The sequence below is a fragment of the Semicossyphus pulcher genome, unplaced genomic scaffold, assembly GCF_022749685.1.
Source record: "Semicossyphus pulcher isolate SPU_LCO1_2020_fin unplaced genomic scaffold, fSemPul1.0.p SCAF_4, whole genome shotgun sequence".
In the NCBI taxonomy this organism is placed as follows: Eukaryota; Metazoa; Chordata; class Actinopteri; order Labriformes; family Labridae; genus Semicossyphus; species Semicossyphus pulcher.
In genome coordinates, this window is record NW_027211715.1 from 3,223,350 (window position 1) to 3,237,734 (window position 14,385).

At 43.0% G+C, this 14,385-nt stretch overlaps 1 protein-coding gene across 1 annotated transcript in view; it reads left to right on the top strand.

Moving 5' to 3' along the window:
* The window catches only part of LOC138607209 (cadherin-11-like), a 58,665-nt gene extending 46,940 nt beyond the window's left edge, over positions 1-11,725 (top strand). The window contains exons 8-15 of the mRNA XM_069679787.1: positions 585-841; positions 938-1,074; positions 1,226-1,347; positions 3,532-3,649; positions 3,769-4,077; positions 4,203-4,395; positions 4,499-4,898; positions 8,576-11,725. Coding sequence (XP_069535888.1) covers positions 585-841; positions 938-1,074; positions 1,226-1,347; positions 3,532-3,649; positions 3,769-4,077; positions 4,203-4,395; positions 4,499-4,898; positions 8,576-9,436 — 2,397 coding nt within the window. The 3' untranslated portion in view covers positions 9,437-11,725. The remainder of the gene's footprint in view (positions 1-584; positions 842-937; positions 1,075-1,225; positions 1,348-3,531; positions 3,650-3,768; positions 4,078-4,202; positions 4,396-4,498; positions 4,899-8,575) is intronic.
* Positions 11,726-14,385: the final 2,660 nt, after the last annotated feature.

The window sequence follows — 14,385 nt, forward strand, 5'->3', positions numbered from 1 at the left end:
ATAATTGGCCTCCCTGTAAAACCTCTGTAAGGATGAAGGCTGAAGGAATCGTACCCAAACAACAAGCTTAGCTCCTACAAACAAACTGAGCTATAATTATTGATGGTTTGGTGGGCAGCCCCTCCTGACCTACTCTGTTTGCAGAAGAGTGTTGAAAAAACACTTTTTAACGTGCAACTTTTCTTTTTAGTGTTTTTACTAGTTTCATTTTTGAAGAGGAGGAGCCCTCTACAGATAACTGGGCCTTTGTTTGCAGCCTTGTAAACCATAAAGGAATCCAAACCTAAAAACTGAACGTCATTAGCGACAGCTCGGCTCAAAGCTCCTCCTGACGTGGTTTCGGACAAAATGCGTCAGAGAAACATTGATTTTAGTGGGAACACTGTGTTTTCACCAGTTCACCAAAAGTCTAAAAACATACAACCACAATATTCTCCAAACCGGCAGCAAATTGTTATTTTATATTTTGTAAATATACTTGGTTTTCCTTATCGTACAGTCCTAGCATATGTACATTAATTAATCATATATATAAGACCCTAACTTAACCTCCTGGTTTAGCTCGCTTTGTTCTTCACCAACAGCTGCTGGACTATGAGACCCGCAATTCTTACACTTTTGCGGTGGAAGTTGCGAACCCCATGGTGGACGCCCGGTACCTGAGGAGTGGCCCCTTTAAGGACCAGGCGACAGTCCGGGTCATGGTCCTTAACGCTGATGAGCCGCCACGATTCTCCCAGGCTCGGTACCATCTGGACGTGTCAGAGAACTGCCCTCCTGTCTGCTCTGTGGGTCGGGTCTCTGCTGTGGACCCCGACACGGGACAGAGCAGCAACATCAGGTGGGTAATACACCGTCACTCGCTCACTTATTCACTCACTCAGGACCCTCTTCACTATCTTCTTCTGCTCCTTTTCTTCCTGCTTCTGTATCTCAGGTACTCCATCGACCCGCAGTCAGACCCCGAGGCTCTGTTCCGCATCGCCTCTGACACGGGCTTTATCAGCACGGTGATGGAGTTGGACCGTGAGCAGGAGCAGTGGCATAATATCACAGTCATCGCCACACAGAGGGGTACGTCAGCCCCCTCTGCCTCCCGGGCGCAATGAGCAGCCGAGCTTACAAGAATCATTTGTCACCGAAAGCACCGCCTGGAGTTAGAAAGGCAAAGTTAGGAGTAAAAATGATGGAAATTCACTGATAATTTCTGTTTCTTTTCTTTCAGACAATCCAAATCTCGTGTCAAGGGTCGTGGCTGCGATAGAGACGATGGATCAGAATGACAACGCGCCGGAGTTGGACAGGGAGTACATGACGTCTGTGTGTGACTCGAGCGCCCCCGGTCAGGTCTGCTCTGGATTTGATTTTGAATCTTATTACACTTGAATGTCCTTCATGGTTCTTCAATTTATTCAATGTCTGCTCGTCATATGTTTCGTTTTATATCATCATTTCAAATCCTGGAAAAACACTAAGGAACAAAACCACATTTACACTGGTGCTAACGTTAAGACAACAATAGAGAAGACAGTGAAATCATCAAAGAGGAGCAAAAAAGACAAAGTAATCAGTAAAACAAAATGTAAATTACAAAGGTCATCTCTCTGAAGCTAATTCTACGTATGTTTGATACAGTGACAGAAAGCAGATCTTCCTAACTCTTCCATCACTGTGACAGGGTTCAATGGTTCCCTACATCTCATGAAGGCAGGCCTGAGAGATGGGGGGGGTAGCTTTATAAATAAATAAATGTAAGTGTGCTCCTCGATAGAGCAGGTAGGCCAGCTTTTTGGTACAGTGGACAACGATGTGACCCATAACTAGCACCAGAAATGAATCTAAATGCTGGTTTGGGAGTGGAACTGGCTGCTTGTTCATAAATAATGTCCACATGATTCAACAAAGAGAGGAAAACTGTGTTTTTTCTCATTTTTCTCGTTAATACAAATACCTATATATCTATGATACCGCACTCTCTCTATGGTGTTATAAAAAAATTTAATTTCAACACAGTCTTAGTTCATATTTCTTGAAAATGAGAGCAACATGATCTTATCTTTGCACAGTTTAGGACGAGATTATAGTTATGCAGGTGGTCTGAAGGTCGAGGTGAAATGTAAAATGTCATTTGAATCCTTTTAGATCACATCCCCGGTAATATTGTGCATCTATTTGACAATATAGGCCAAAAAAATACAGGAAATCCATTTCTTCGTATTCTTATATCAAAATCCGATCCTTTTTTCTTCCTGTAAAAAAGAAATATCCCGCGTGCTTACGTAAGTTAGCACCAAACAATTTCAACCAATCAATCTGCAACATTTAGCCGCAGAGCACCAAGAACGCTCGGTCAGTTAGCTAGCTACTGCGCTGTGGAGAACGTCTGTCTACGCCCACTTCTCAACGATCACATCAAATCCCTCTAATGATATGTCCCGCCTGCACGTCCTGTTTCACTCGGAAACACGTCACGATACGGAAGCTAGATACTCTCGAAATGCCGTTTCAGCTCGACTTTAAATGAGCTCATTTGTGCCGACATGAATGGAATCTGCACAGGAATAAAGCACAGTATCCTCATCATTGCAATTGTATAATGAGGAGGTAATAACATTTTGTTAATACTGAATAACACTGGGCCAAGAACTAAACCTTGAGGAACTCCCTGCCCTGAATATGGCTGATTCTTTTATTTCGAAACCCCTGGAAACCCAATCCACAATCTCCTTGATGAAATGTAGGGTCTGATGTACGTTATAGTAAGCCTAGAAAAGTGTTAGAAGTTTCTTGATATTACGTTAGAATTGGTTTTGGTTTTGCTCCCATATTTATTACGACAATGTCCAAATTGACCCGACCCAGTACGAGCGTCACCCGATGGGGATTCATTTTGGCTGTGGAGGTCAGCTGTCGACGGCAGTTGACCTTTTTCAATTGCAGGAGTTTAGTGCAGGCGTTTGATTTTGTGTTCTACTTCATTTGCATAATACAGCACTAGCTTACCAATCAAGCCATTAATTAGCATATGGCTACGTTCTGGACAGCAAAGCTTTCAGTAACTCACCATTCAGTGACCAGTTGAATTGAATAATTTTCAGAGGACAGGGCGTCCTCCTCTGATTGTGACTCAGACAACTGATGTTGTGTTTAGAGCTGCACTACATTTATCATCACATGTGCCATTGTTGTGTGCGAAGCCAGGGACATGTCAATCACAACGAGGGAGGTGTCATTTAAAATGAGGCGGATGTCAATCAAAAAGTGATCCGACACGCCTGCACTGTCTCGGGAAATCATCCTTAATGAGCAAAACGAGCTTTTTAAAGGTTGTGTAAAAGTTGTAAATGTTCATTTTCGTTTAGATTTTAGTGGACACTTAATGAGACTCTGTGAGACCTATGATCACGTGCATATTACAGTTTTGAGACAAATTTCCAAAGGCTTTGGTAAATTTTGATATTAAGAGGAGGTAAAACTGATAGAAATGTCCAAAACCAGGCCTCTATGTCTAACCTGCCGCGGGTTTTGCAGGTAGTTCAGGTCCTGCGAGCCATCGACAAAGATCACGGAGCTCAGGACACCCCGGTCCACTTCAGCATCCCGCCAGAGTCCAGCTCTGCCCTCAACCTCTCCATCAGGGAAACTGGAGGTTGGCTCTACTTTTCTATTTCACACACAATCTAGATTCCCGACAGAAGCCAAAAAAGTGGTGCAGGCTGTTTGTGCAGTGACCGTGTTTGATGTGTGTTTCTGTTCTATCGTTATCAGGTGTGACAGCCAGCCTGGTTCTGCAGTCAGCCTTGGAGCCCCTCCCTGGCTTCTCCTCATCCTTACTCACCCTGTACGTGCCAGTTGTTCTGCGCGACGGAGCCTCGGGTCTGACCAACACTGGCACGGTCACTGTGACCATTTGCCCGTGTCTGCGGGGGGGCATGCAGACGGAGGATCGGGGGAAGCAGAGGGACAGGAGATGGGAGAGACACATGGTTTGTCTCCCCATGCCGTCCTCCTCTACGTCTCTGATTTTCAGTCTGGTCACCTTACTGGCCATGCTGGCGTGCGTCACCACTCTGCTCGGTAGGTTCTCTGAAGTCTGTGAAGCATCATAAATCCGATGCTTTTGAAAGATGCTGAGCAGTTTTGTCAGGTTTTCTCCTTATTGCTGAAGAGTGTGTGCTTGTGTGTCTCCTCTCTGCCCTTAGTGGTGTGTGCTCTCTCGCTGTCATTGCGCCATCAGAAACGAGACTCCCACTCGCCCTTCGAGGAGGATGATGTCAGGGAAAACATCATATCCTATGATGACGAGGGGGGAGGGGAAGCCGACACCGCCGCTTTTGACATTACAGCGCTGCAGAGCATGCACAGAATCCAGCACATGCACAACAACAGAAACATGTGAGCTGTTCCAGAAATAAAAAACAAAGTTTATCCTTGCAAATGGGGCTTATGGGAGTGTGTGCATGTTGTGTGTTTCTCTGACATTTATCTCTTGGCACAGATGGTACACCCCTCAGAATCCGCCGAGGGCCAGGACGTACAGCTGGAGTCGTAACCCGCGCCCCGGCCTGAGCCCTCAGCAGCGACCGGGCTCCGCTCCGCTCTACGGACGCCTTTGTTATGGCCTCCACACGCTGCCTGTTCTCAGAGATTATCCAGTCGGGCCACTGGAGGCGGGTCTGCAGCTGACGCAGCTGACCCACGGGCTCACTGGAGGTCAACTTGGCAGTTCCCTGGTGATCCAGAACCAGAACACCTTTGATCCTCTGCTGCCCTCTCCTGAGATGGGCACTGGTTGTTATGAAGCGGAGCACATGCTGGCGAGGAGCAAAATCACAGACAGAAATGAAGGCAGTGAAGCAAACACAGCCGACACAAAAGAGAAGCAGGATCAAGCCAAGGTCAGATAACCGTGTTTAAACTATCACTTTTATGTGGAGGCAAAGAAAGGCCACACAGATCTTAAAGGTGCCATATGTAACTTTTAGAAAAGCCGTTGATTGAACTGCTGTCAACCGTCTTGTACGCGCTCGCGCGGACACTCGCACGGATGAACGAGCATCCAGGGTTTTTGCCGATGACATACGAAACTGAGCATGCTCAGTCTCTGAGCTCACCGGCTCCGACACGTGTTTGTTGACCGGCATCATGTTGTCCAAAATCAACACTGTTTGTCGAAATACCTTCGTTAATATCATGTTAGGTGGGGAAGTTATTTATCAAGCTAGACTGCCAACACTGACATAGTAAATGTCATAACGTTAGCGAGCATGCTAAGGTTAGCCAACTAGCTCTAACATAACTACACTGCATGGATCTGACATTGTGCTTTGTAACCAAACAGCAAATTACTCAATTACCAGCCAGATCAGCTCCCGGGAGTTAGCTGATGTTATCTACTCGACGGTGTTTTGCTACGTTTCCTAACTGGCAAATCGTCTGCGACAGCAAACAAGCTAACGTTTGCTTATTTGCCAACGGTAGCTTGTTGCCAGCTTACAGCTGGCTGGCTAACCTTAGCCTAGGCAGGTAATGCAATGATATTGGCTAATAGAAAACAATCGGTAGTTATACACATTTGCTTTGTTCTGCTACATAACTGTCGGACAAAATCAACACTGTTTGTTATGTTAGCTGGTGAAGTTATGTGTCAAGCTAGATAACTGACATACACACTCGGATAGTATTTTGGTAGTCATAACGTTAGCGAGCATGCTAAGGTTAGCCAACTAGCTCTAACATAAATACACTGCATGACTCTAGCATTGTGCTTCGTAACCACACATCAAATTAAGCCGGCGAACGAGCAAATCATCACAAGCAGTAGCGAACATTAGCCAGGCAGGGCAGGGCGGCTGGAGAGAGCTGGGATGAAGCACTTGTGCTGTGAGAGAAAAAACGCTGCACGCTGCTGTTTTGTTTTTATGAGAACATTAAGTTTTACTTACTACAGAGCTAACAACAAGCTAACAACAAGCTAACAACAAGCTAACAACAAGCTTACAACGCGTAGCAAGAAAGTCAGTTGTGGGTCTGTTTTGATCCCCAGAAGCAGTCGAAGGTCTCCATGATGCACATGCCCTGACGATGTTGACTCTAGTTTTCTCCCTGACGGCGATCACATTTGGTCAGACGGGCTTCACTAGATAAAACGTTTGGGTTTTTTTCTTGTGTGTAGTTTGTGTTGGTGTTTTTGTTGGTGCCGGTCGTTTGTTGGCATTATCTGTCTCCATTTCACAGCTTGCGTTGTCATGTAATGCACACTGTTGACTGTAGTGGAGGAGAATGAGCTCTCGACAGAGGTACTCGCGTCACATCCTCTTGTTTCGCAGGTAAACCGTCCCAAGTGCTTTACATAAAAATCAGCCCACAGGTTGTTCAGGCCGATGGAGGAAGTTGGGGACGATCTCCATTTTTCAGTTCCTCTATGTAAAATCTTACATTGTGCAACTTTAAATGCATAAAACAGTGAATAATAGTATTACCCTATAATACAGTCTAAAATATTCATGGCTGAATATTCAAACGTGTGATTCATCAGGAGCTCGTGGTTTAATCAGATTTCACCGACACTCACCGGAGCAAACCAACAGTGATCATCAGATTCAAACATGATAGAGCCTTATTGGTGCTCCGAAGCAACGGACAAAGCCTCATTTATAACATAGATCACTCTCTATGTGTGGCTTGAGTTACTCTGCTTTACAGCTTAAGACAGTAATATAAAAATTTTATTATAAGGGTTTGTCTGTTCATTTTTAACAGTCAAAAATATTAGATAGAAAGTTCTTCATTCATGAAGAATCAGTTTGAATTCAGTTTCATGATCTAAACATTCGAGGCAGGTCAGGAAATCTGGCTGCTGAACACTAATTGATTAAAAAACAACGTTCGAGTGTAAATTTGTAAAGATTTTAGTTCCCTTCATTGATTACATGAGAAAGCGATGTGACGGCGCTGACACTAAGTAGTGTGTGCGTGTGAGTGTGGATCTATGTTACATTTATATGAACTGCCTCTGCTCTGTTTCAGTCTGAACCTGCCGTTCTGGCTTCTGAAAGTGTGTGCATTGTGTATCAAGGGTGAAGGTTTCTTTTGTTCACAGCAGCCGTTATTCCAGCATCAGACTGCAGTCTCTGTTACTTTATAATGTTTGTGGCCTCCAGCAGTCTTAAGATGTGAACTTTCGCAAATTACTGAAACTCAGTGAAAAAGTTTTACAGCATTGTGCCCAAAAGGAAAAGCTCATCGTCGTTTTCACTGTGACTCACAAACTTTCTCCGTATGAACCCTGCTAATGTAGCCGGTTTCATTCCCAGGCACATTTGCTCTGCAATAGTTTACATTATTTAATAATTTAATGTACGCAGAACAAGACTGAGAAGAACTAATATGTTCAGGCAGGGACTGTAGTGACGCGTGAGAGATTTGGAGCAGCAGTTGGGCCGAGCTCCGAGAGTAGACATCGCTCTGTGCTGTAACATGGCCGCTGTTGGGCGCCCCTTGGCTACAGACACAGCTGCCTATAGCCACTCCAGCTCTGTGGGCAGTACGAGGTGGCCTACTTAGCATATTTAATGTAGACACGCCTTCTTTTGGCATGTTTTTTTCTCAAAACTTTATTTTTGGTAGATTGGAAGTTTATTTCGCTTTTTGTATATTTTTTGCCTTCTTTTCTGCCGATTAAGAAAGCCTGTCGGCTTGAAGGATCGATGTTTTCCCACATTGTAAGAAATGCTGTTTGCCTACATTGAATTATGTGAATTTAAATGAAGTTGCCTAACGTTAGGCTAACGGCTAGCTACCATGGCTAGAGTTAGTATCAATCATGCAGTAGCACCATGTCACACAAAAATAACATTAAATTGGTAACGTTTACTTCACTTAAAATGTAGGCAAACAGGATTCCTTACGATGTTGGAAAACATCAATCCTTATAGCGCCCAAATCTAGAGTGGCTTCTCTCGGAGCTCGGCCTTCCTCTGGAGCAGATTGAACATTAAATATGACTGCGTCTGTCCACAAAGTGGCACTATGACTATAAAACAGTATTTATGTGTATATCTGTTCAGAGTGGCATTCTCATCAAAGGTGTGATATTTGGAGCAGATTGAACATTATGTGAGACTTGATACTGGCTCTTACCAGAAGATGGAGCTACAGCTATGACGTCTAATATTGTCCTTATAATAATAACTAGTTGATGAGGCGGACATGCAAAGTAAGCACTTTGCCACAGTCGCCGGCTGCTGATAATTGTCTGCGGAAAAAAAACGAATAAAAACTAACCTACAAACAGATATTGAGAGGTTCAGATGGGCTCATTTAAATGTTCTCAATGTTTCTCCTGGAAAGTTTCCTGCAGTTTGAAAACTTGAGATTACCTCCAACACGACACATGAATTCAGATAGGTTCAGTTGTATTTAAATTTCAACATTCAATATTCAGTAGTGATTCAGTGGCAATTTTCCACTTGATTAAAAACTGTAAATCATTTTGGCCTTTTTCTTCTTCCGTACATTTCGCCCCGTGTCTTTTTCTATCATCTGATATCTCCTGTCTTGTTCTCCGTTACAGATAAACCCGACACAAGCAGAGTCGACACCAGCCAGCGACCCTGCTGATCTGTCCCACTGTGACCCGACTGAGTCTTCATGCCAAAGTCACACCAGCTCCTCGTCAAACCAGCAAGAGGGGCGGCCCGGGTCATCGCAGACGCAGATCAGCACTGGAGCCACCAGCTGCACGTTAGACGACATTGATACTGACTCTTCTATTCCCTCCGTTTCAGAGCGAAATTATTCAAACGTAGGTCAAATGGGCTCTGTAAACCCTCCTGCTTACCTGCCAGGAGATACATACAGCATTGTGGGCTCGCTGAATCCAAACAGCAGAGGGACGTGTATGAACGGGACGAGCAGCGGCGGCTTGTTCCCAGCGGGAGTGCAGCTACTGAACATGTGCAAACTCCAGGGGAAGGATTTGACCTCCCAGCCTTTGTCCTTAACTGGGGGGCTGTTTGGTCACAACAGAGGCTGGGCGTGCGGGACGGAGCCTGCGAGAGGGGAGCCAGCCAACCCGCAGCCTCTCAGGATGGAAGACCTCCTGAACATCCGTTTGGATCAGGTCACCTTTGACCTCTCGCAGCCGCCCTATGACTCACTGCAGACTTACGAGTTCGAGGGCCGTGATTCACGAGCCGAGTCACTGAGCTCGCTGGAGAGCGATGGAGAGAAGGACGACGGGAAAGTGGTGGGAGGGATGGAGGAGTTGAACCAGAAGTTTCAGAGGCTGGTGGAGATCATCAGAGAGAGGGAGAAGGAGAAGAAGGAGGGAGAGGGGGGAGACACAAAGGGAGAGACTGCAGAGGCTGCTCTCGATGAGACTCATGAACAAAAGGAGGACAAAGAAAAACAACAGCAGAGATGGGATTTCTAGTCTGCAATAAAAGAAAAGTTAGAGAGAGGAGCGGGCTGTTGACAGTGATGGATTTTAAACTCAGCAGGGTGGATAAACACACAGCCTCTGACAGAAATCTTCTTGTTTCGACCCCCCTGCCGGGGAACATCCAGCAGGCTGACAGTAGAGCCGAGCTTTGTGTTGGATCAGTGCACGGCGTATAGTTCTCACCTCCACTGTGTTTATGAAGATGCATATGGAATCTGTCACTTTTCACACTGCTCATGTAGCTGACATTAATAATGCACTTGGGCTTTCAAAGCTAAAGTTATGAAAAATTAACTTTTTTAAATATTGATTCTGAGCCCTGAAAGCTGCATTGTTAGAAAATAGGCCTCGTTAAATATTGATCAGAATTGTGATATTTAATATTGATAGTTTAATACGGGCACGCTCACTGGAAATCCCTGGAATTTGAATGAAACGTTACAGTAGAGTACAGTAGATCTACACTGCCATGTGTTCACAGAGCCGCTGTGATGAGTCTGCGTGTGTGCGTTTATATTCTGTAGCTCAGTTTCACTCCAGCAAGTAGTCTCCATTACCGCAGCAAAACCTCCTCACTATTAGAGATGTCACTATTCTGAATCTAAATCCAACATCGATCGGAGTAAGCTTTAGTTTTCAGTCCAAGAAATAAAAAGCAAGATCTGTCCAGACATTTGAATATCAGTGAAACATCAGAAGTCTAACATAAAGAACAAAACCCAGCTGCTTCCCAAAGGTCACAGGTGTGGAAGCTTTTAGGTAAGGTATATCCACGCGCAATTTGAGTGCAAAGATACAAATCTGCACTGTTCATATTTATCATTCACATATTTCTGCAAGTTAAAAAAATTCTAAAAGTTGAAGTTGAAATAAAGAGATACTCCTGTCATCAGAAATGACCAAACCCCATTCAGAAAACAAGCATTTCAGTTGTTTACTTGTCTTTTCTTGCTGACAGACCTAACAAAGCACTGATTTGTATTTTCCATAAATCTGCATCATGATGTAGTTATTTCAGCATCATTTTGACCTGTTTATTACAATTAGATTAGAAACAGCGAAACTGCCAATCACCGGAGGCAGGCGGAGAGGCGCTCTGCATCTGAAACAGAAGCGTAGGTGGTTGGTGTCCATCAGAGAAATCCTGGTACTGATCCGAACAGCTGGTGTGTGCACCTCCAGGTTATAGTATGAACACAGAGACAGAGGTTTACCAACATATATTCACAGGTCAAATGTAAACATGTACAAACACGAATGATCCCGAGTTCTTCGAGGTGAAAATTTTTCTCCGAAAACATCTTTACAGTAACATTAAATCTAATTATTCCAGTTCTGCCCTTATTCTGAAAACGTCCATATTCCTACTAAGCTGTAAACACGGCTGCTGAAAATGACATACAGCTGTCTACACTGTGATTAACCCCAGGCTTACAAATGTTAAATAGTTTGTTTACAGCGCACAGAGCTGACCTGAAACATGCAGGAGGCTGTGTTACAAAGAACGTTCCTAAACCCTGAATAAAATCGACATATCCCACATGCCTTAATCATAACATGCTTTATTTATAAGGCCTAATTTGGAATATGCTGTTTACATGGCCTGCAGCATCAATTTGAAAATTGTCATTTCCGGAATAATAGCAGAAAATTGGTGTTTATGTAAAACATATTCATAGCCAACAGTGCTGAAAATATACATGTAATGGTGGATTTGCAGAATGGTGACACCCCTACTCACTATGCAATGTGCACACAGTTAGATATGATTAGATTGTCACTGTCAAAGACGTGTGTGCTGTTGTGAAAGTTCAGTAAATAATGTCCATCTGTAGATAAACATCATCCGGCTGTAGTGGTCATTGCTCAGAGTGGACCGTCTTCTGGGACGGGGCTATTTACTGGAATCCACACGGGAACCGAAGCATCTGATGTTCAGTTATTAAACTGTTGCAGACTTACAACGTTGCCCCTAATTTCACCCACACAAGACGATTATTTTTAATTCACTGTTGTGATTGCTCGTCTCGAATTATCTCCAAAGGCTTTTTATGTCCCTCGTTTTAAAGAGACAGAATTAGGCAGAGCCATTATGTGATGCGGTACGTGCAGGCATTGTTCTTGTGACGAGTCCAGGACACCGAGGAAGCTGCACAATAATCACTTACTTAAAGATTGTGTTGTGTTATTCAGGCCAGCTGTCATTTGACAATGACTTATTTCTGGGGCGATTTCAAAGCTCATTTATTATTTTAAAGGGATGAAGACGAGTTAATAAAATAATGCCAGTATTAAAAATAAAATGATAAAATGTGTCTGACCTTCTGCACTTTCTGTACCCGTCTGCAGCAGGAATTTCCGTCTCAATCAAACGCCCACCTAATAAGATTGTGATGCTTTCACACTAAATTTGACAGAAAATCTGTGAGCAGTAATATAGACCCGACTCCTCGGGCGAGAACATGAAATGCAGAGGAAGAGGAGTGGGATATTTCATGAGGAGCCAAATGGTAAATAGTCGTCTCCACGCTGCACGTTGTCAGTACGCAGCGGTTACTGCTGGGATGATACTCGCTGCTGCAGAAACATCTGATTATAAATGATGAGAGGAAGACACCCTCACCCAGAGACGAGGAACAGATTTGATTTAACAATGAGCTAAATATAGACACAACATGAAAGAGGAAAAGGTAAGACAAAAATAGAATAAAATTAGATTAAAATATGTTTGAAATTCAGTTTGTTTAAAGGACTTTTTTTTTTATTCTCAAACACTTCAAAGAAAGCAGAGAAGAGTTCAGTGAGGAGGAGGGCAGCAGCAGCAGCAGCGTCTGACCAGGAAACAGTGACAATATGACGCTACAAGGGTGCCACCTAGAGGACGACATGTGCATTGCATCTCTGCCCTCAACGTCAACCATGCAACTGGAAATATTGGAACAAAAGAGATGATTCATTTACTCGTACCTGACATCATATAATTAGGGATGAAAGGCTGATTTGATTTGATTCAATTTGATTTTCCTAAAAAGTTCTGTTGGGCAGATTTGTATGGAGTGCCATACAAGTGGAAAACATAAAGCAGGAATACATTAAAGAATAAAGAAAATGTTACAAATGTGGAAATATTATATTATATATTATAAATTAACGGCCAAGAAGGTCAGATTTTAAAGACTATAAAGGCGCTAAATAAGTGCACATTTACCATTCAAGGAATAGAAAATGCAATAGTGGAAGAAAGACGAAAAAAGAAATGTAATAAAATTAATAAATTGCATTATATACAAACAAATAAGTAAAAGACAAATCAGAACATGTGGGCCTTTTTTCTATGCATAAATAACCAATTAAAATATTTTAAAAATACATAATATAAATTTAAAAACGTATTTTATTGTGTTATCCGTCTTAATATTTCCACATTCATTTATTATTTTATTTATTTATGTCTATATTTCAACACGTTTAGATTTACACGTGTGTTTGTTTTAACGGCACTCCTCTGACTCCGTACCTGCACGCCGCTGTGGGACACGATCGCACTGTTTACCTCTCACATCCATCTGAAGACTTCAGGGACATCCAGCAGACAGGTTCTGTGTGAATCACAGATCATAAAGGTTGGTTCTGCCTTCAGAGGGGAACAACTGTCAGCAGGTTTGTTTTAAGAAGCAGAATAAACATTCATCTTTGTTATTAAAGACTGAACTTTAGCATCTAAGAAGCTCCTGCCTTTGCTTTTCTCCGCCTATGAGATGAGGCAGAACTACAGTAAAAGAGTGTTTAATGTGTCGTATAAAGTGACAGACAGCTCAGTGTTCGATAATATTGAACGCCTCCAACATTCTGTTAAAAATCATGTCAGTATACCTTTAAATATATCGAAGGCTTCACAAGATTCCTGCTACACAAAACTTTCTTTCTGTGTCGACTTCACTATCAACTTTTTTTATGAATAACTGGAAAAATTGAAATATTTTAGCTTCTAAAAATTGTAAATATTATCATCACTTTTTGATTGAATGTGTCACAACTATCAGACTTATTGTTGCATCTTAATATTGCTTTGTATTTAAAGGCCTTATTTATTTCATATTTAGGTTAGTAGCCAAAAAGCATGCTGTCTTATACTGCGAAATGTTACTGGACATAGGAGGACTGGTATTTTTAACATGGAGCATTGAATGTGCATGTTTCGGGGTGTACCACAGTATGAGTATTGAAACATGGCATTAAAATATGTTACTCCCTTACTCAGCATGGCCTGCAGGAGGCAGTGTAATCAGCTTCCGGTGTAGGCAGCAGTCAGAGATAAAAAGGACTTCCAGCCAAGACGTGTGCAGCATTGTTTACACTCAATCTAGTGATATCAGAAGCGAGAATGTAGCTGGAGTTGAGATGGACTTCTCAGAACGGATTGTTAGTCTTATATTCAGACGTCTGTTTATAGAGATTAATAAAAAGCTAAATCGCCGTCTGATGACCGTTGATTGGAGCCGGGATGATTATAGGGCTGATCGCGTTCTGCCCCTTTTGCTCTCCACACGGACTGTTCTGCCTGCAGCCACATCCTGCTTCTACATTTTTATGCAGAATCTGTAAAGAGACATTATGGGACACGTGATCAACGGGGGCTGCCTATCCTCGGCGAGAACTGGAGGTGAGATTTTAATGGTCAGCAGTAGCATGCTAGCTAACGTTAGCCTATGTTTGCATTTGTTGGCCACTTCATCAGCAGCTTCTCATCTTTGAAGTCTTCTCTCTCATCAGCTGTTGTGGTCCAGCTCTGCGATACTGAAGTCATGGTCTATATATATACATGTACGTAAATATCTGGGCAGCCATGATGATTCTGCATTCAACAGGTTTAAAGTTGGATTAGTAAAGTCTTTACATGACGAGATAGTCTAGGCTGAACATTGGTACCTATCAAGGTT